Genomic DNA, 22,900 nt, shown 5'->3' on the forward strand with positions numbered 1-22,900 from the left:
GGTTTCAGAATTTTCTAAAGAAAAATAAGTTGCAGCTGGTGGCCTACTCTTTTGAAGGCTTGATAGGAGTTGATTATAAAGTGCCCTTGACCATTGGTATGGTGTCTTCTATGAGTTATCTATCAATTAAGTGTTCATACATGTCTCTATGGTGTGTACAAATGACCGGCAAAAACTAAAACATACAAGGTAGAGTTTGGACTGCAGGTCATGGAAAGCGTATTATAGATCTTAAGGATTGCATCACAGAGTTTATATGGAGTTTCACCCAGTTCTGCTCACTGAGGTTCAGAAGATACGGAAGGTGCTTATACCCTTGAAGTTTGTAGAAAAACAAGTGAGGGAAGAGTTTGTTTCACTGATAGTTGGGATGGATAATAACCCCTTATGGAAGAGTAGGGCTTCCCTCCGGTAGTGTTGGTTAGGGCCCATACTCAAGAAGCCCATCACTTACTACTGGTAACTTCATCCATTATTACCCTTTTCCTAAATTTCCCTTTTTGGGGAAGATTATTGAGAAGGTTGTGATGAGGAAAATGAAGTGTCATTTAAAGTTCTCAGATGTCCTTGATCCCTTTCAGTCCATATTGAGATCTGGATATGGCAAAGAAACAGCCTGGCTATATCATGCGTTATCTGTCTGCCTCTAGCTGTGGTCAATGGCCAGCTATACGTGCTGATTCTTTTAGCCTACTAGAGTCTTTAGTACCGGATGCCATGACCACAGAGCTTTGTCAATTTGCTTGTGGTCCTTAGCTGAGGTAGACAGTACTGTTCATTCTTTCTGATGGAGTCCCAGAAGTTGGTTTGGGACAGGTGCTCTTCTTGTGTGGGGATCTGCAAGGCTACATTTTGTGTCTCTTCCTGGTCAAGCTGTTGGTGAGATTGCTCGGTGAGATAGTGAGTGGTTTCAGCTGCAGGGTCATCAGTGTGTCTCATTGTCATCATCTTCTGATGGTGGTGCTGCATCTGTGCTTTCTCAGTGACTGGCTAAGATGAGACTTAGGTGAGGATCACTATCAGAAAGACAGAGGTGATGATAGGTGGATGAAAATAGGATCTTGAGGGTATGGAAACTTTTGTGATTTAGGACTGAATTGCTGAAATATGTTTTGCATGGGATGATTTCAGATCATTCAGAAGCCACAGCTGATACAGAAAACAGCTGCCTAGATGTTAGACCATATAAGATTCAGGGAACATATTGTATTACCCTGGTTCTCCAAGAATTGAACTGGTTTCTTGATTGCTTTCAGGTACCATTCAATATGTTGATCTTAATTTCTAAAGTTCTGAGTGGCTTTAAACCTGGCTACCTGCATACTGTACCTGTACCTCTGAGAGACGGCCTCTTTGCACGAGCCATTGTGGCAGCTGAGGTTAAAATGGGGTGCACAAGGTAATAGGATCTACATAAATGTCATGGGGATGGTGTCTAAATATTCAAAGTGGAAGGCAAGCAGCTCTAGAAAGTGCTTTCCCCATTGGTCAGACAGTTTCTGTTGACCATTTGACCTTATACATTTTCTCAAACATTTGAGAGAGTGGATGCATTCAGGGAGAAGAGATTGCTGTTTTTTTATGGAATATCCTTTGTACTGGTGAAAGGGACAAAAGTTGCATGCTTTTTGTTTAAATTTTGCATATGTGCCTTGAGATGTGACAAGACACATTTTATAAATGTAAAAATATAAAACGTTCACTGAAGAAATTAATTTTGGGAAAAAAAGTTTCAAATAATTTTATCTACACTTTGATTGTCATATCTACCCAATGAGTCAAATCCTTTTGGCTCAAAGAGGATGCATTCAAAATCACGATTACATAATTTCTCTTCTGAAATTCCACACAGCTTTCCCCCCCTTCATTATACCTTGCTAATATCATATTAGGTATCCATTTTATTCCCACACCAAGAACAGCAAAGTGCTCCTTAAGGTCTCCTATACAACCTCAGACCCTCTACATATCTTTGTCACCCAGTGAATAAAATCATCTTTTCATTTAGATCAGAATAAAATACTAATTATTTAAAATTTACCTAGAAACAATCCCAAACGGACAGAATTTCTTTGTTAAAATAATTTTTTCTCCAGATATACTAAAAACTGACTGAAATAGCTTTACAGGATTCTTTCGCCTCATCCACTCTGAAAATTAGTAACTCTGCCATTTTCTTTCTTGCTTAGAAGCCATGTTAGCATGGTTATCTTGGGATATTTTCAGGAAGGATCTTTGTAGTTGCAATTTACTATTTAAAAGTATGTATCATTTAACAAAATGCTCTTTGGCTAATTACGTCTGTTCACTTTTGCATTGGGGTATCCCAGCAGGTGGATTCTGCCTTGTTGCACTTGGACCCAAACCAAGAGCCAATTCACTAACAATGTGCTGGCACCCTGAACTGCGTTGATTTTGGAACAACTCTTTTATCCCCTTCCAGCCTATAGGTTTATTCTTACCCTTGTCAGGTTATTTCCATTGCAAACCCATCCAGAATGGAGGAGAGGGGTTAGAGGACAGACTTCTCTGGTTTTTCGGTGCTACATCAAGATTCTGCTAGCAGGCAGCACTCATGTGGTGTGTCTTCACTGCAGAGTTTACCTGGGCTACAATTCGAGCATTGCCCCTAACTCTCCTTCCAGCCACATAGAAAAACCTCCAACCCAGACTTCAGGGTCCTTTAAGCCCACAGCTATTAGGTATGGCTGAGGGTACAGGCTTGAGCTTGGTTTCATGTCAGCCTGGGCTCACACAGCTCACCTACTTTGCAATGAGAATGCAAGTCCAGGTGCTGTAAGTTCTCTAATGCTATCCCACCGTTCCACCTCGGCTGTACTTTCTTGTCCAACTCGTCCTTTCTTCTGCACTGCATTTCAACCCCATGTTTGCCTGTTCCATTTCTGTTGCACTTCCCCAGCATTTTGAACGGAGATGCTATCCAAGAAATCCTTCTCCCATGCTGCCAGTTGGCCAGAAGCTAACACCAGCCTTTTGATAAAGCTGTGGTGCGATATCAGTAAGACCCATTTGAGCACAGGAGGGACAGACAAATTCTCCCATAATACACTGAGTGGCTCAGTTTAATGCAGTACTAAGATCCATGGGATAGCCGGCTAGAAATCTAGCCCAGCACTCAGGCTAGTACAACATCACTGTGGGTGCTGCCACCCAGGTCTGGCATAGGTAGGGCTTTGCTGTGGAGAGACTCCACTTAGGCTAGGCTTGCCTGGGCTAACTCTGCAGTTCAGACATATCTGTGGAGTGCACAGTCATTGACTTTCTGCCCTTTTCTGGCTCCCTCTCCCTGTCTATTTTAGATCTATAGCTACCTAGCAGGGGAAGAATTTCAGTAAGTCTTCTCCTATGTCTTGAAATGAACCTGATTTCAGTAGGCTGACTGGGAAGAGTTTTTGATATACACAATTGGCCCAAATAAGTGGGGGCAAAATGAAGCCCAGGAGAAACACTATAATAAAGATTTGTAGTGGAAATAGATCTAGAGTCCTCTAAACTGTCTAGAGGAATAAAATGGGAATTTTGACACAAATAAGATTCAAACAGCAACATTTTAGGTATTTGTTATCCTGCTCTTTTACCATACTTAGAATGTATATAGAACTTAACACCTTCAAAGCAATGTACAGATTAATTTCACAACTTCCCAATGCTGTACAAGATGGTTGGTATTATTCCATTGTACAAACAAGACACAGAAAGGGAAAGTAATTTGCCCAAGGATAACACAATGTGTTAGTGTCAAAACTAGAACTCTGGAATACCTTGCTCCCAGCCTGATGTTTGGTCCACTAGACCATACTGGCTCTTTGATCAGGAAATAATAAAGTTTCACTCTCCTTACATAATGCTTAAGCAAAATCCTGAGCAATGTACTCTGATATAAGTGTGTATTTGTGAAAATATGCTTTAAAAATAAAGTATGAAGAGCTTCCCCCATTGCTCTTTTATTTTCTTGGAAGCTATTTTCTCCCCTCAAAAATACTAGGTATTTTAAAATGTATTGAAAGAAATCCTGAGAATAAAGCAGCTGTTTGGGATATAGGGTACCATGTATCATACTTCATCAGACCACTTGCTTACCCATTTTGGATTGGAACCACACGACTTTGAAGCCAAGCTGATATTCTTTTATAAGCAGCATCTGGCTCTTTGGCAGGCTCCCCATGCAGTTATATTGGTGTCTTTGGAGTGGCTTCTGCATCTGTCACATGGTTCAGCTGCTGGATAGCCGCCTCTCATTTTAATGTCATTTTGTCAAATGCTGAGTTATTTAAAGAAATTATAATCTGTCCGAAATTGAAGCATTCCTTACACTAGATGTAATGCCTCTGTGTAATACCATATTTAAAGGGTTTTAAATGACCGTTTTCCCCTTAGTTATGTTACCATTAGTTGGTTTAGTGCTCTGTTTTTCTTTCTGAAAAATGTCCTTTATTGTTGGGTTTGTAAGCAGGCCATATCCTGACATCCTTTTAAAATAAAATCAAAGTAATAAGACAGACACAAATCATTAAAAATAAAAATGAGTTAATTTGAAATCTTTATTGGATATAATGAAAAGTAAAATACTGAATTTCCCATTGTCTCTCACTTAAGTAATTAAGTGCTTGTAGGTATACATGGGTGCTCCTGCACAAAATTTCAAAGATGGGCAGCATGAATTTTGATACAAATGCTCACCTGATAGGCTCAATGAATAGTGAATAACATGATGAAAAATTCTGTGTAAGAAGCAGAAATTAATTATATTTGTCCCATTGTGCAAAAGCTTCAACATGTTCCTCATTTAAAGAAGACGTGCATTTTTTATTCCTGTATGGACATAAATTGTTTAGAGCTTGGTATGCCAGTTTTGCCTAACTTCTGTTTCTTATTTTGATTTTGTGCCCCTTGGGGCTATGTGTCAAAATATGACGGAGTTGCAGAGGCCAAGCAGGATTTAATGAACAGGAAACTGAAATTTATATTTTTGTGTGTTTTGTATTTTTCTCATTTAGATTCTAAGAATAAGTGATATGTGGTTAACTTGTTAATTGGGCAAGCATAAACTCCAGCTTCTGCTGGCATTTTCAGTGTTTGAAGGTGACGATTTGGAATAGCATTGCATTTAATTAGCTGCAGTTAAAATGTGTGCAGTTGATTTTATAGAAACTGGTGAGTTGTGTGGTGCAACACAATCTGTTTAGCTGGTAACATTTACTTCTTAAAGAAACACAGTATACTGTATATAAAGTACTTTTACTTTTAGAGTAACAAAATACATAATAAAACACAGCTTTCTTGTTTCCTTGAGGCCAGACTTTTTTGAGTGGAACCATGATTGTTTTTACCAAAGTATCTGTATACGTAGGTACAAGGTGCGATTTTTACTTTCCTATATGCAGGATGCGGTTGATCTGAGTCATATTTCACTTATACCAGGTTTAAAATGGTATCTCATTATTGCTACTTATGTAAATGTATAATCCTTGCAGACTTCTGGTACAAACATAGGAACCATCACTGGAGTCAGGGAGAGAGTGTTTCTTTGTATAATAAGCCACAGTGTCATGTGTTCGTATGAGAGAAAACCTTATTGGACTTCTTCCTTAGACATTCACTGAGTTTGTTTTTTGTATATGTGGAACTGGCATAGGTTTGCAATACCTTGGCATTGATTTATTTTTCATTTGCATTTCTTTTCATCCATGTTTGTTTTGTGGGTGTGTGCGTATGTGTATTATGATATATACATGCAAAACTCACCTGAACCTCAGCTATGAGCCATGATGGTTGCTCTGTAATAAAAACCTCTCTTTATAAAGTAATATAATTATCTATGAAATAAAAATGAAAAATAAACCACAAGCAAATACTGCAAAATGTATATCTATTCTGTAAATTCAAAAACAAACTCAATGAATGTCCACTGAATGCCCAAGGAAGAAGTGTTTTTTGCATATATATATAAAATGTGATGACTTACACTGTGATATATTCATTATTTGTTTCACATTCCAGCAATTGTGTCGTTTCCATAACATTGTAAATCATGATTTAACGCACTCAGAAAGGCTGTCACACATGATCCTTTTTAAGCCAAGTAAAACATAATACAATACAAAATGTATATCATTTTCTTGATTAACCTTGATGAACCTTCAGTCATTATCCATTATAGTAACAGTAAATTGGAAATGTTGCTTTGTTAATAAAACATGTATAGACATTTTCATGAGTCATAGAATTGATGGTTACTAGCAGCTGACATTTGTAATAGAAAACTGTACTTTATCTTTCCTTGAAAGTAAAATATTACATATAGCTGCAATTATGCATCCCATGTTTCATGCAGGAGGCAGGTAGTACTGTATTTTGATGTCTTCATGAATTTTATTTCAGAATTAAGTCACAGTGATAGCCAAGAGTTTTTACAGATTTGTACACATTAAAGCTAAATACCTGTTGCACATTTTTCACTCACATTTTGTCGACTTAACTATGTAGGGGCATTGTTAGGGCTAACAAACAAATTAAAATTACCCCCAACTGGTCTGTCAGCTGGAGGCTGAACTACTGGAATGTGCTCAATATGGCCCGACACTCAAAGACCACTTAGAAGTTTCATCTAGGACTTAGTCCTGCAATGTGCTGGGTGCTCTGATCCTGAGACCTCAAAGTATTTAAGCATATACTTACAATTAAGCATATGCTTAAGTGCATTACGGATCAGGGCCAGAGTGCTTATCACCTTGCAGAATTGAGCCCCAAGTGTAGAATCCAGCTACCCTTCTTTTAGACATAGGGTACATCTACACAGCAATTAAACACCCATGCCTGGCTAGGGCCATGCTGCCGTCTTTTATTCCAGTGTAGACCTACTCTGAGAGCTCATTACCCTATTTTAATTACTATTATTTATTTTGATAGCACCATAAGTGATACGTGTCACTTTACATATTCATAAAATTCATAGAGCATGAACCAAGGAGCTTGCACATCTAAATTAAGATTTAAGATGAAAAGGGATTAAAAATATTAGACATTGCCTATACTAGGGAAAATCGAGTGCATAATTCACTGAAGATGCAGTTCCCCTGGTGGAAGCAACATAGAAGTTGCAGTGGAGACAGGAAGCAATGGTTTTATCGTTATCATCCTGCTGTCTAACTAGTGGCGGGTTTACAGTTAGGGGGCCCTGTATGCAGCTTCATTTTCGGGGCTGTCCCTGGGGACCCAGCCAAGAAAAAGAACATTCTTTCTTATCTCTCTCCTGTTTTTCATTCTTTTTCTCTTCATCCACCTCCTATATTATAAGTAATGGGAAGTAAATGAAAATAAAGTGAGGTACCTTGATTGGGGTGCAGGAGGGGGTGCGGGGGGCAGGCTCTGGGAGGAAGTTTGGGTGCTGGGTGCGGGCTCTGGGCTGGGGCAGGGTGTTGGGGTGTAGGAGGAAGGGGGCGGCACTTACCTCGGGCGGTGTGGCTCCCAAAGTGACAGGCACACCCACCCCTCCGGGAGCGGCACAGTGCGGAGGGAGGCAGAGTGGGCAGGGAGCTGCCTTAGCCCTGCTGCGGGCATGCCTCTGCGCTCCCCGTGGTGGAAGGGGGCCCAGCGGGTCTCCGTGTGCTGCCCGGCACAGGGGCAGTGCATGGAGCCACCTCCCCCTGCCAGGGGCACGCAGAGACATGCCCGCAGCCGGCCGCTTCCGGGAGAAGCGTGGGGCCACCGGCCATGGCATGCAGGCAGTCGGCCTGCCTGAGACCGGCTGCACTGCCTCAGGACTCAGGGCCAGGTTATCAGATATTTGTCCTGGATTTAGGGGCCCCCCTGTTGTTGTGGGGTCCTGTGCCACCGCAGGGTTTGTTTCATGATAAATCCGCTCCTGTGTCTAACCATCTAAGTGAAGCCTTAACATGACAGTGTGAAAAAAGACTGTAGGGATTTTTTTAGACAAAGCATTAGAAATGCTTAGGCCAAACCTACGCTTTAAACTTTTGCCAGCATAGGTAAATTGGTCAGGGGTGTGCTACATGTGATCTCTGACTGACACAGCAGTGCCAGCAGGAGCCACTAGTGTACATGCAGTTTTAACCACAACTTCACACTTTCTGGTATACTTATTTCATTTGGGGTGAGGGTGAAGGGCGTGAGGAATAAGCACATTTTTGCTGGTACAGTTTTGTTCATGCTTGGAGTGTTTTGCTGGTATGGTATACCTCTAATGGTCTCACTGTAAGTTTTCACTTTTTGTTCTGTTTGAACAATGCCTCTTACAATGGGGTCCTGATCCATGACTGGGGTCCTCCTAGGCACTATGATGATACAAATAATAATAATTAAAATTATTTCTATTATTTCCATGAAAAATGTTGAAAAAGTAAAAAATGAAAAGCCCCCACCTGTTCAGACACTGCAAAAAAACAACTTCAACAATTCAATATTTTTCACAACAGTAAAAAAATGTTTCAACCATCTCTAGAAACTAGGGACCCCTCGGCCTGCACAGAGCCTATTGCAGGATCATGGCCTTAGACTGTAAACTGTTTGGGGCAGGCACCAACATTATGCAATTATTCAGTTTATGCTTGTTCACCTCCTAGACAGTTCTGTTACAAGGTTGGATTTTTTTTATAAAGAAGTAATTATAATTGACTCTGCTTATTGCCTTTGTGGGTTTTGTTGCTGTTTTTTAAAGGTTTAAGGAAAAAAATGAAGGCAGAAATCATCATAGTTTGGCAGATTAGAATTGAAATGGTAATCCATGCATAAAGATGCCTAAGAAAATTAAAATTGTTGTGGGAAAATTAGACAAATGGAGTATTGTGAGTGCCCTCTTTGGCAGGGACCAGTGTAATAAGAAACTAGATTGGATATAGGCAGGAGCAGAGATAGGTAATGGCTAGTGTAACAGCCAGTGGCATTTACAAGTTCTCATTCAATATCGAAAGGTTGATGCCTACGTGCAGTTAACCAGTGATGTTAGCCTCTAATGCTCACTCCTTAAATTTTCAAACAAAGCATCTTCATGCCTTTTCCCATGCTGCCCCTTATACCTGGGAGATACTCCCTGTGCACATCTGCAAAACTAACTCCTTATCCCCCCTAAAAATCCTTCTTATAACTCCCTTGCTATGAGGCCTACAAAAGCATTAACAATGGTTAGGCTTCTGGAAATGCTGAGACAACTGCCTTTCACGCTCACCATATTCTCATTGTTTCCTTGTACTCCCCTGTCTGTCTGTATCCATCTGTTGTCTCTTGTCTTATATTTAGACTGTAAGCTCTTTGGGGGCAGAGACTGTCTCTTGTTCATGTTTGTACAGTGCCTACACTGGGGGGTCTTGGTACATGTCTGGGGGTCTTAGATGCTACAAGAGTACAAATAATAATAAGTAATAATAATAAGTGTTAACTTGGAAAGTGCTTCCCTTTTGATTTCTAATGTTTTTTTTTTTTTTAAAACTACAAGGAAAAATAATTTTAAACAAAATAAAACACAAAGGTTCAAATCAAATACATTCCCTAGTGTGTTTTGTGCTATTCAGGTTTGATTTCCTGGGGTTTGGCTTAGTGAAAAAAAAAACGAGGGTGGGAGTAGATGACAAATGGAAGATTGTTTCCTACACATTAGCTACAGTGTCAGCGTCTCCATTTAAGGCACCTGGTAAAACTTTTTTGTTTTTGTTTCATATGTGATGTTTGTTTTTTCCTTGCTGATAATCAAAAGGGGCAAATTCACTGCTGGTGTAAGCTTATGAAGGTGGTGAATTTGCTTCCCACAAGAATAAACCTTCAAAACAACATATCAGGGCAATAGTCCAAAATTCCCATCAAGTTTAGGTATTTATATGTAGTAATAGTAAAGCTCTTTTCTGTTTTGGCTCAAGTCCCTACTGGGGGCTCTTTCAATTTTAGGTCTTTTTGGAGATTTTAAACATCATAGCACCAACACCTTAAGGATCATATTAGAATAAAGTTAAAAATGATCAGTGTTATGATAATACATAAATGGTGGGTTTGTTTGTCACAAATGAAGAATGTATGTGTGTGAATGTTATGTATCTGGAATGGCACGTTTTAGAGTACGATGAAGTTATTCCTTCTGAAATAAAAATGATGCTAAAGTTAAGGGCTGGATTCATTAGCGGGACATTGTTGGCTAAGAAAAAGTTGCTGGCTTGTCCAGTGACAGAGCCATAAATAGTGCTTTTACATAAGTAAATGTCCAACTTGGATAGAGCCTCTGAATGCTCTTATGTTCTCAGGTTTGTTGCACTAATTCAACCTATTTCTAAATCCAGATTTTCAAAATTGACCAATTCAACTGAGCATAAACCCTTTGCATGCACAAAACTCACAAAATGTCTTGCACACACGAAATAGTAATTGCACACAAATGATACTTGGCAGTTTGCATGCTCAGAAGCCTATATGGTACACTCAGATGTAAGTTGTGGATGCAATTTAGGTAGCTCTGAAAACATGGCTCCTAGTTTTAGCCCTCGAATTTTCAGGAAGGTAATTAAAGCACCTTCAAGCTGGCACCTGCCACTGAATGGATGGCTGGTACTACAAGACTCTTCATATTCATGTTTGTATGGTAGTGTTTCATGGTTAATACAAATCATAAACAGGCTATAAAAGATGAAGCATCAGTGAATCCTGTCTTTAAAATTGCTCAGAGCTAAAGTTTTAAAACTGATACTGCAAAGTGAAAAATGAAATTTAATCAGACATTTTTTGTAAAGAAAAAGTAATTTATTAGATGTAAGATGAAAAGCTGTGAGAGTAAACATCAATCTCGTCTTAGACACATGTCATTGATTTGATGTTTTCTCTGTGCTGCTGCCTGGAGGTAAACTCTTTGAAATAGCAAAGTAGGTGCTTTATCTGTCTGTGGACAGGAGCACAGCTTGCTAAGTTACTGCTTTTTTGAGACCCTGTTACATCTTTATATTCAATCAAAGAGAAAACAGTAAATCAGAGTAATTGCTTTACCCCACGGCATTTCTATTTGTAAATGGAAAATATACTGTAAAAATCTTCAAATTAACTTCTGCTGTTTAAACCAGATGAAAAGTCTAAAAAAACCACTTGCAGCCCAGTATAGCATTTTATTGATCATGTCACTGGTTCATTAAAGTCTGACTCTTTGTTCTAATTGAACCAGTGGTTTACATTTCATTAGGGAAAGCATGTAACTCTCAGAAATGTAGAACTGTCATCTCTAAGAGCTTCTATTAGCAACAGGGTTTTGAAATTATTATTTTTATGTAGGTGAAAATGGAACTGATACCAGTAAATTGGCCAGCAAAGAATATGGACATAACCAATGAAATGGAAAGCAAAACAAACATGAAATGGTAGCACTGTAATGCTACATAGCAATTTAACAAGCAAAGTACACAGTGCTGTAATAATTAAATTGTCAGTATTAAAATGTTTTCTAAAAATATCTTGTGCAGTTTCCTGTACATTGTTTCTGGATGGCTAGTCTTTCTGTGGTTTAAAATACTATGGGACTACAGTAAGGATACCATTGTTAAAGTTGTAAAACATTTTCCATTTTATCTCACTGTTTACAACCACTATCCTATATCGGGGCTAGATTGATTCTCCGCTGCATTATACCAGTTTTACCCAGGAGCTACTCAATTAAGTTACTCTGGCAAAAACTGGTGTAATGCAGTGGAGAATTAGACCATAAAATATTAAGAAAAACTTTTTTCAGCCTGAAATTTTGTATAGTAAGTCATAGGTCTGTTGAGAATTTTTGGAGTAACTTTGAGGATAGTTGAATAAGCCATTTGTAAGTTATGAGTCTTTGAAATATTATTTGTCTTTCACATTTTTAAAATAGTTCTAACTTTAACTGCTCATAATTCAAAAGTGGCTTGGGCTAAATACTTTTTACATATTTATCGTCGCTTGTACGGAGGTCTAGCTTTACTGTTTGGAATTCATAAATCTTTAGTTATTTAAGTTTTGTTTTTGTAGGGTTTTTTTCCTGTGAACATTATAGGTTCTTTATGCTACCATGCAGTATTTAGGAACTTAACATGTAAACCACAGACATTGTAATTTCCATGATCTTGAAAGTAGGCATTGCAGTCTGTGGTGCTTCCCTGTGAAGATTATAAATTCTGACGTGAGAAGGAAAAGAGGAAGTCTGGGTGCACTTGAACAACTGGTGGAAAGGAGGATCTAATCCCAAAAAGGGTGTCTAGATGATCATCAATAAAGGTACAGTAGGAGTCCCTATGGACTTTATATGCTCCAGTTTGAGATGTAAAATTAGCTATGTATTTGCCACCTTAAGAAACTGTTCCATATTAATGTAAAAATGGATTACGCTTTTGTTGTTCTATTTGGATTTGAGGTTGTAAAAGTTTTATATGTATAATATAGTGTACGACTGTGAACTATTAGGAGAAGAAACCTGAACAGATAATGTAGCCAAATAATAGTGTCACGACTGGGCATGGGTAGCCTGACCTAGTGGTGAGAGCAGGAATCAGACTGGGTCAGATACCAGGAGGTCATAGTCCAAGACAGGCCAGAGGGCAAAACCCAGACTCAGATGTCAGGCAGGGTGAGGTTACTAGGAGATGAGGAGGAGCAGATTGCGGGGTCTGCAGTCCTAATCTGCATGGACAACTTCCTGTTCCTGTGCTTGGGTTAAATAGAAGCTGGGGACCAATCGGGATCCCCTAATGTTCCACCAATCAGATTCCAGGACTGGAGTTCTCTGTCAGAGTTCAGCTGCTGTTCTGGCACCTGGCAGCAGGTCACTGGGTGGCAGGTTGGAATTGCCTAGCTTGTAGGGGCCCTGTAGACTACTGTTCAAGATTCATGGTTCCTGATAAATAAATACACTTTCCAGATAAAATACAAATAAGGTTACAATATTAGATCCGCTAAGAACTGTTTTAGCACATATGTGTTTTTTTTTTTTAAATTAAAATGTCTTGAAATCCAAGAAATACTAACCTAAATCTCTAGAATCAATAAACAAGCATTGAAAGCCCTGGCTGGGATGATTTAGTTGGGGATTGGTCCTGCTTTGAGCAGGGGGTTGGACTAGATGACCTCCTGAGGTCCCTTCCAACCCTGATATTCTATGATTCTATGAAAGGTCTGGTAACTCAGCCAACCATAGTCAGGTCATTCTACATTCACTTGAGTGTGTTCTCTCACCTTGCAGGTAGGTCAGGCTGAGATAGGAAATGTTTTGTGTCTCCTTTCCCAAAGTTCCTTTACAGCATGAGAAGGTCCCTTAAGGATGGACTGATACAAAGGCCAGAACCAGAATGCAAGAGAGATTTGTCTACTTCGATGTGCATCTTATATTCCTCCAAAATATCAGATGGTGTAAGGATGGAGGTCTGGCAGCAAAAGACTGATGTCTATTTTGAAGCTCCCATTGGTACTCTCTGGCAATTTTTATGGCCTCGAAGAGGTGAAGTAGTGCTGGTGATGACAAACAATATTTGGTATTAGCATGAAGTATCTCAGAAAAGGGGGTTGCTTTAGTTTGTAGAAAGAGTCCTGTTCCTTTGGAGTGAATACCAACTTGATCATCTAAGACAGGGGTTGCCAACTTGTGGCTCCAGAGCCACAAGGGGCTCTTCAGAGGTTAAATGCGGTTCCTTGCATAGGCACCAACCCCAGGGCTGGAGCTACAGGCTCCAACTTTCCAATGTGCTACAGGGTACTCACTGCTCAACCCTTGGCTCTGCCCCTGGCCCCACTCCACTTCTCCCCCCGAGGTCCCTGCCCCTTTCCTGAGTCTGCTGCACCCTTCCTCCTTCTTCCTCACACCCCCCGAGCCTCCTGCACACCACAAAACAGCTGATCACAGCAGGTGGGAGGCGCAGGGATGGAGGGTTAGGTGCAGATTGGCAGTGCTGCTGGCGGGTGGGAGACACTGGGGGTGGGGGGGAGTGGGAGCTGATGGGGGGCTGCTGACGTGTTACTGTGGCTCTTTGGGAATGTACGTTGGTAAATTCTGGCTCCTCCTCAGGCGCAGGTTGGCCACCCTGATCTAAGAACTTGTGATCTGATGAGGAAAGGAAATGTGTTGATAGATGTTCTCAGATGCCTCTCAAGTTGGAATTAGAGAATAGTCCTTTCAATGTGAGTTGTTCAACCTCCTGGGTGGGCTGGTTCTGGAATGGTTCACCCCAGAAGACAACAAGAAACTCCTGAGGTAGTGGAGTTGCAATGCTTAAAACTTCAGGCTTTTCAGGTGGATGTCTTCTCCATTGCCTGAGACCCTGTTACTATTTGGATGATTTGTGAGAGATTAAATTCAGTTTTTGGTGGGCAAGGTTTTTCAGATAAGGTTATGGCTACCCATTTAAGCCTTCTCATGAGTTGTCCGTATCTATAGAACTTGGGGAAAAATTGTTCCTTCTGGTGTCAAGACAAGCAAAAGACAGCCCATGAGTGCTCCTGTCAGTATTGTGAAGTTTTTTTTTTAGGAAGGCTTGGTGTTGCAAAGGGTTTTCTTTCAAATTCCTGGGAATCCAGGCATCTATCTTTAATTCTTTCCAGTTAGGGCACATGCTTCAATAGTACAATCCTGAAGAGAAGTTTCAGTCTATCTATGCCTCTTATAATGTCCACTGTACGTTGTCTAATGTCCATAGATGTTTATGTAAATCTTTTTATTTTTAATTATCAAGTTAATGTTTCATAGTCATAGTACTAGCTAGAGAAATCAGTGAACTAACCACTCTAATCCAAGTCTCAATTCCTCATTTTCCTTAAAGACTGGGTTGTCCAGAAATGGTTGCTAGCCTTTATTCTGAAAAGTTTCCATGTAATTCCAGGAGATGATCCTTCTTAGTTTTGATCCTGTTTTCCTTCTTAGAGGGAGAAGTTTGGCATTCTTTAGATGTCTGAGCAGCAAAGTACCTGGGAACTCCATGGTTTAGACTGTTACACAGGAAACGTATATATTGGGGTGGGTGGGGGAACTGGAGAAGGGAAGAAAGCCATGTAAAGCCACTATAGCAATAGTAATGATGGTGTGCTAATAATCCATTGAGCATGAAATGGTATTACATAATTAACAGGTAAATTTTCCTCTTTTAGTATGTGCTTTGCCAGAGCTGAAATAAATCTAAATGTGTTTATAAAACAGATTGAAGTACCTAGGATAATATAGAGATAAAGTGGGTGAGGTAGTATTTTTTAGTGGACCAACTTCTGTTGGTGAGAGAGAGAGAGAGAAAAGCTTTCAAAGTTGGTCCAGTAAAAGATATCTCACCCACCTTGTCTCTCTAATATCTTGGGACTGACAGTGCTACAATAACACTGCATAGGATAATATAAGCATTATATAAATTCAACTTTCATTCATTCATATATAGATGTCAGTACTGCATACATTTGGACTGTAACTCATGTGCCAATTAATATCTTTTACACATGAATTCAGAATGTATACAACATTTTAAAAATAACCACTTACTGTCTATGAAAACCATTTAAACCTATCCTTTTAGTGTTTGACTTCAGTGTATAATGTAGAATAAACCAATTTTAAAGTTTTGAGGATTGTCTGCTGTTTGGTAGTCCAGTTTTGCCTAACTGCCCAGGCATTTTGGCCTATACTCAAAAAGCTGCATCAGTATATTTTTGGGATGCATATGGGAAAAGTCTTGAAATGTTTAAGAACCTGTGCCATATGGCTCAGATATCAGGGAGATGAACATAGTATAAATGCCTAGATAGGTATATGTACATTTAAAAAAAAAAATTACAAAGTGAGGAGCTTCGTCGCTGCCCTAAACACCAGAGGCGTAATGGGAACATGATGATGATGAAAGTTTTGTTTTTTTTTAAAAAAGGAAACTCTTAGACTCATTTTTCATTAACTAAAGTGTTTGCAATAAATAAAATTATAGCAGTTGGCCTATTGTCTTTGAAACAAAATAAATAAATACATTTGGTGACATACGTTCATGGAAATATGATTCTTGCAATGTTCTTGAAAATAAAGAGCAGTCTTACAAATACTAGAGATTTTTGCCATCTGCCATTAACAAAGGAACATATTTTTCAACTTGCAGCTGTTTCTAAGGTACTGTTTATAAATGGCATATTAGTCATCATGATGTTGCTTTGTCATTTGCATAGTCATTCTATATTGTTGCAAGTTATGAATTCCATTGCTAAGTCAATATCTAATTCAGGATGTGTAGATGGGCATTCAAAGACCTAGAAACGATACATTTTTATTGACCTTTTTTGCATCAAATAAGGGGAGGAAAAAAAGACCCTCAGCTTTAGCAGTGAATGTCATATGGGTGATTTTTTTTAATCTGTGGGTGCCAGAGTGAAGACTCATGTCGTCATTTACTTTCTAGAAACTGGTTAGGGTGTAACAGCCTCAAAAGGAGATGTCTGCCTGAACATCTGTCTACAGACTAGATGCCATATATAAAGCATTTCAAGGCCAGAGTTTCTAAATGGGAAGAAAGGTACCTCAAGGTGAAAATGTAAGGAGATTCCTACTACTCCAAGTTAACTTAGCAACCCTTATCAGGGACCACAGAGAATCCACTTTATATTACATGCAACAAACTACATTCAAGGTTGTCAAGTCAGGCTCTCAAAAATTAGGAGATGCCAGAATGAAGGTTGCCTGTGCAATCTTAATTTGATCTCCTGGTGTGTCTGCATTATGATACAGACTGATCGTGGAGTTCTGCTGTGCATTCTGGGACATCCTTGGCCTGGACCTTGCTACCATCTGGGCCAAGTCCTTAGAGAGCAGAGTGCTTCCCTTGTTGTGCATGCAAGCTGTGTCCACATGCCCAAAAGGGGGACCTCTATGACCTGAAGAATTGGCACCAGTGTCACTCCTCAACATGCACTATAAAGTCATACCGAAGGTCATCTCTCTGTGGCTGAAATCCGTGCTGGCAGACGTGATCCACTCATAGGCGCCGACTCTGTGGGTGCTCCGGGGCTGGAACACCCCCGGGGAAAAATTGGTGGGTGTTTTGCACCCACCGGCAGCTCCCCCCCCCCCACCTCAGCTCACCTCTGCCTCCTCCCCGAGTGCACCTTCCCCGCTTCTCCCCCTAGCTCCCAGTGCTTGCCACCACAAAACAACTGTTTCGTGGCAGTGGCAAGCGCTGGGGGGGGGGAGGGGAAACATGGTGCGCTTGGGGAAGAGGTGGGGCTGGGGCGGGGATTTGGGGAAGGAATCCAATAGGGGCAGGGAGGGGGCGGAGTTGGCACGGGGACTTTGGGGAAGGGGCAAGAGGAGGCGGGGTAGGGGTGGAGTCGGGGTGGGGGCGGAGGCGAGGGGGGGTTGAGCACCCACTGGCGCCAGGAAAAGTTGGCGTCTATGGACCTGACTTATTCCATCCCAGGGAGACCATCTCTGACAATTTCTGTCTGGTCTGGTACCTTCTCCATTTCACACGTAGGAATGGTCTCTTGTCCCTCTTCCAGGAGAAAGCATTTGACAGTGTGGATCAAAGGCACTCTGTGGGTATTCAGTTTTGGTCCCTGCTCTGTGGGGTTTCTTCGGGAGTTATAAGCTGCTGCAGAGTGTCTGGTGAAGCTCAACTGGGCTTTGACCAAACCTACCACTTTCGGTCGAGGGGTGCATCAGGGCTGCCTGCCCTCCAGACAACTGTATGCCCTCACCATTGACCCCTTCCTCTGTAAGAGAATGATGGAGCTGGTACTTCAAGAGCCGGACTTGTGGGTGGTCCCGTCTACATATACCAGTGATGTGCTCCTCATGGCCCAGGACCTGGGAGATCTAGTATGGGTGGCAACTTGCCAAGCCATCTGTTTTGCAGCCTCCTCCACTCGGGTCAGCTGGGTCAACAGTTCAGCTCTGGGAAGACTTCGGCCCACCCATACCAGTACCATCAATAGGTGCACACCTTTAAACTTCTGCAACAAATGAGGTAGAGATCCTACAGCGAAATATCTGTCTTCAATACACAACCTTGATTCGTCTCCAGAGCAGCCTGGGAAATATAGTACGTGATCATGTAATTAAATACTGTACCACAGGCACCAGCTTCCTTCTTTCCCTGGGGGTGCTCAATCCCCACACAGTCCCAGGTCCAGGCCCCAATCCACCCCTTCCCCCAAGCTCCCACCATGCCTCTTCACACCCCCCGCTCTGCCCCTCGCTCCACTCCATACCTTCCTCCTGCTAGAAGTCACTTATCAATTTACCACACTGGGTTATCTCAGATGTATGGTATAGTAACTTTAAAATGACATCTGCTTTCTCTCTCTCTCTACTGTGTGTGGTATATGTTCTTTACTTTCTCCTATAATGGTTGCTAAATGGAATCTCACCTGCACAAGGCAGGTTCCATTGAAATAGTAAGGCTTTCACCAATGTCTTCATACAATCTAAGGGACCAGTCTATGATTATCCCATCAGTACAAGTGGGTCAAGTTCAGTTCTTGCAGAAGATGGATTATTTTAAGTACATTTATTGCACATGCAAAGTGAAAAATTGACAGCATTGAATAAAGAAATTCTTTAAGCGAAAGAGGAAAGTGCATCTTAAGCAGCAGCTTTGCCAGCTTTCTCTACTTTGCTGTATCTTAATTTTGCTTTGAGGAGAATTTTCCTTTGGATCAGAGCACTCTTAAGTCTGCATGCTCAGTGTTTGGCATCTGAGTTGAGACTGCAATCAGAGGTTTCAGCTGAGATAGTGCTGAACACCTGTCCATTAAGAATTAGGCTCAGATGTTCATCTCACACCGGTCAACAAATGGACAGTGGATTTTAGTGTCCTTTAGACACTACTAAGAAATTATTTTAAAATACTGACAGTGTCTACATATCTTAGGTGTTCTCAGTACACTCATATCTTAAAATTAACAGCTTTGGGCATTTTAACAGTCTTCCCTGATGCATGTTAAGTCAAGTCACTTGGGTAAATGATTTAAAGTCCATTTTGCTTAACTGGGCAGCTAGTGAGACAGACAAGCTTTATTTTATTTATGGCCAATACACTTACATGACACTAATGTATTTTCCACTTTACAAAACTACATCACAAAAAAGAGGAAATCATTAGCTGGAAAAAGCAAAATATTAAGTCATCCTTTTAATCTAATAATTGTAAACACTTGTAAAACTGTTTAGGCGTTTAGGTTTGTTTTGTGATGAGGATGAAACTTAAGAGACTGAAGTTTGCAAATCTATATATGTTGTTTGGAAGTGATATGGACACAGTGTTCCTCATGTCTTGGACCTCTTATATTAAAAATAACATTTTAGAAATTTTTTTGATGTTTGTCTTTCAATACTGGGGCTTTTAGTTTATTTCCAAAAAGGACACAATTGTTTCATGCAGTGATACCATTTAATCCCCAGCTCCCTTCCCCCACCCTGACCCCATCATTCAAATATTCATTTTTTCATGCTCTGAAGTTGTGATGGTGTCAAATCAGTTCGAAGAAGGAATTGATTCAACAGTAGTTTCATGACTTGACTGATTAGCATAGATAAGAAGAAGGAGCATAACTAGGAAAACCACTACAGCATGTAGTTTTAACTGCTCTTTGGGGAGCTAGTTAATGAAAGAATCACAACAGAAACACAGTTGTGTAAAAAAGGAGCATTCTCTTATAACACACTGAGGATGTGTCATAAGTGGAAATATGTTCATAATTTCTATTTACTCTTAGCTGTAATTACCATGTGTCTTAAGAGAACTCTCAGTGCTCTGTCAAGGTTGCTTCCATCTTTTCTGCATCACATTTCAGGCAGAGAAGCTCAGTACAGGCTGGAGCTTGCCCCATGTGTTTTTTGTTTTTTGGCTTCCTTAAGAATTTAATTATCTGTTTTCTGTGTGAGAAAGCACTGGCATACTCAGAGACCTGAGCTTCAACTGACTGATTAGATTGGCATTAATCTGATTCATGTTCTTGTTATCTTTGCCATCTGTCTGTGAACCACAGTTAATAGATTAACATTGGTTTATGTGTTGCCCTTTAATTTTTTTAAAATTCTCTCTTTCCTTTGACGCAGTGTCTATGAACCAGACAGAAATGTTCTGCGGAGGAAAGAATGGGAGAGGAGAAATCAGGAGGCACAGCAGGAAGATGGTTCATTTAATACCAGTTACTCCCTCTTCAGTGAACCGTACAAGGTAGATATTTCCCAGCTGTACTGCTTTTTATTTATTTATTTTTGGACAATAAAATGTAGGTTGTACAAGATGTTGCTCAGGCTTCAGTAGTCTCTTACAAGTGTTGGCCTCACAAAACTTGCATATAAACATTTATGGTTCATTGAGAATCAGATACTTTTATATTGGTTTCTTACAAGATTCAGTAGTAACTAAAATGAAATAATCTAATACCTTGTGATATTGCATTGAGTCTAGGAGGTTGCACTGAATCTAAGAGTAAAGGTGATGGTGCTTTACTTCTCAAGTATTTAGGAAAGTAACTGTGATAGAATGTGGTCAGGCTAACATAAGAACATCAGAATGGCCATACTGGGTCAGACGAATGGTTCATCTAGCCCAGTATTCTGTCCTCAACAGTGGCCAGTGCCAGATGCTTCAGAGGGAATGAACAGAACAGGGCAATTATCGCATGATCCATACCCTGTCATCCAGTCCCAGTATCTGGCAGTGAGAGGCTTAGGGACACCCAGAGCATGAGGTTGCATCTTGGTTAATAGCCATTGATGGACCTATCCTCAAGGAACTTACCTAGTTCTTGTTTCAACCCCAGTAAAATGTGTGCCTTCACAACATCCCCTGCTACAGGATGACTGTGTGTTGTGTGAAGAAAAATAAACGTAAGGAAGTGCTAAGTCTGCTGTTTGTTCATTTTTTTGAGTGACCTCTGGTTCTTGTGTTATGTGAAGGGGAAAATAACACTTCCTTATTCACTTTCTCCACACCATTCATGGTTTCATAGACTGCCATCATATCCCCCCTTAGTTGTCTCCTTTCTAAACTGAACAGTACCAGTCTTTTAAATCTCTCCTTATCTGGAAGCTGTTCCATACCCCTACACATTTTTGTTGCCCTTCCAATTCTAATATATCTTTTTTGAGATGTGGCAATCAGAATGGCACGCAATACTCAATGTGTGTGTGTGGGGATATCATGGATTTACCTAGTGGCATCATAATGTTTTATGTTTCACCTATCCCTTTCCTAATGGTTCCAAACATTGTGTTAGCTTTTTTGACTGCTGCTGCACATCGAGCAGATGTTTTCAAAAACTATCCACAATGAATCCAAGATTTCTGGACCCTATCCTTTTGTATGTCTAATTGGGATGGTTTTCCAGTGTGCTTTATTTTACACTTACTGACATTTCATTTCATCTGCCAGTTTTGTTGTCCAGTCATATTTAGCTACACACTAAATATGTTTGTATCATGAATACAATCTAGGTGCCTGTTGTTTAGCATGACAGTATATATAGTTTATTTTTTATTCGCTATGAATGACACAAACAAAATTGGTCTGAAAATACCATCTGCTAGGATTTTCATTCCTGTGGTCCCACCTTCCAAAAGGGGCAGACAGAATTCCCAAATGTCATTTAGAGTTTTGCTCCCTAAGGGATGGAGCACAAGCCAGTCCCACCACCAGTGGTCACATGTTACCCTTTGAGCTTAAGCACTGCCTAACCTTTGAGGACTGGTAGTTACCTTCTTGAGCATGGTCAGTAAAAGAGCTCCCTGCAGGGGCTGTACCTCTCCAATTGCTGCTCCAGCTCTTCTCTTTGGATGCTTCAAAGCACCGTAGGGTACCTTTTACTATGTCCCTGCCTTCCAGTCAGATCTAAGTTATTAAAATAGCTCTGCTCCATCTGCCTTGGAGTGGCCTACCAGTTGTACAGTGTTAGATTTGCTGCAGATGTTGGCTTAAGCACTTAGAAAACATGGGAAACATCTTCAAGTCCTCCTCAAGGTACTGCAGAGAGACTACCACAAGTCCCTTATGAGATCAGCCTGGAGTGTTTTGAAGGGCAAACCCATGAGCACAAGTTACTCAATACCACTATGTGCTGAGACTTGGTGCAGGTGCTGCTGGGTTGGTGCAATGCATTTTCGTTCTGCTAAGCCCAGTCAGGTAGCTTCATCACCAAATGGGTCCTGTGCTGTTGCCCGGGAAGCAGTGGATCCTTAACCTGCATAGTCAAAGCTATGTACTTGAAGTTGGTGGTACTAAGATAATCTGTAGAGGTCTGAAGAAGAGGTTGAGCAGAAGCACTGAGAGAGAGGGTCTTATTCTTTCTGACCAGCTGCTGCTAAAACCTCCCTCCAGAAACCTTTGTAATGAGGCCTCCAGATTTTCCCCCTACCATCTCTATTTATCATCTCAGTCCCACGGTATGGAAAAGGTGATTCTGAATTATCAATGTGTTCTCAGGCCAAATCACTCTTAGTTCTGTGAGAGGCTGCCACAAAGTCTTCAATACTGACATCAGTGCAACCTTCTCACCCTGTGTCAGAAAGTGAGGGGAGCTCTCAGTACACTTGGAGTGATTTTTACACTGGGGTTAGTGCCTGTACCCCAGGAGTTATCTCCCTCAGTCACTAAGCTCTGGCTTCAACACCAGCTTCTCCTACCCCCTGTATCTTTTGTACCATGGACTCTGATGCAGTCCCTGTCAGGGCTTCCTGAGGCACTTATGATGCTGTAGGCTACCCCATGCTCCTCCATCACCAGACAGTTCCTTCCATTTATACCCGGCTGGGGGGGGGGAGAGTGGGGGGTGGGCTGAGGATCAGGTTGGTGATGATGACTACAGCTTGGATTCAGAAGAGCTGGAGGATTCTATAGATGCCAAATATATTTCTGCTGTGGAGAAACATCAGGTTAACAGCTCTGCTGGTGTTCTCATAAATCTGCACGTGTAGTTA

General features: G+C 40.7%; 1 protein-coding gene across 4 annotated transcripts in view; it reads left to right on the top strand.

The window, feature by feature from the left end:
- AFF3 (AF4/FMR2 family member 3) overlaps nt 1-22,900 on the top strand; it is a 482,362-nt gene that overhangs the window by 46,306 nt on the left and 413,156 nt on the right. For all 4 annotated transcript variants that reach the window (XM_037898291.2, XM_043537046.1, XM_043537051.1 and 1 more), the window contains exon 2: nt 20,036-20,156. In XM_037898291.2, the coding sequence (XP_037754219.1) occupies nt 20,036-20,156 (121 nt within the window). The remainder of the gene's footprint in view (nt 1-20,035; nt 20,157-22,900) is intronic.

This window comes from Chelonia mydas, chromosome 1 (assembly GCF_015237465.2).
Source record: "Chelonia mydas isolate rCheMyd1 chromosome 1, rCheMyd1.pri.v2, whole genome shotgun sequence".
Lineage (NCBI taxonomy): Eukaryota > Metazoa > Chordata > Testudines > Cheloniidae > Chelonia > Chelonia mydas.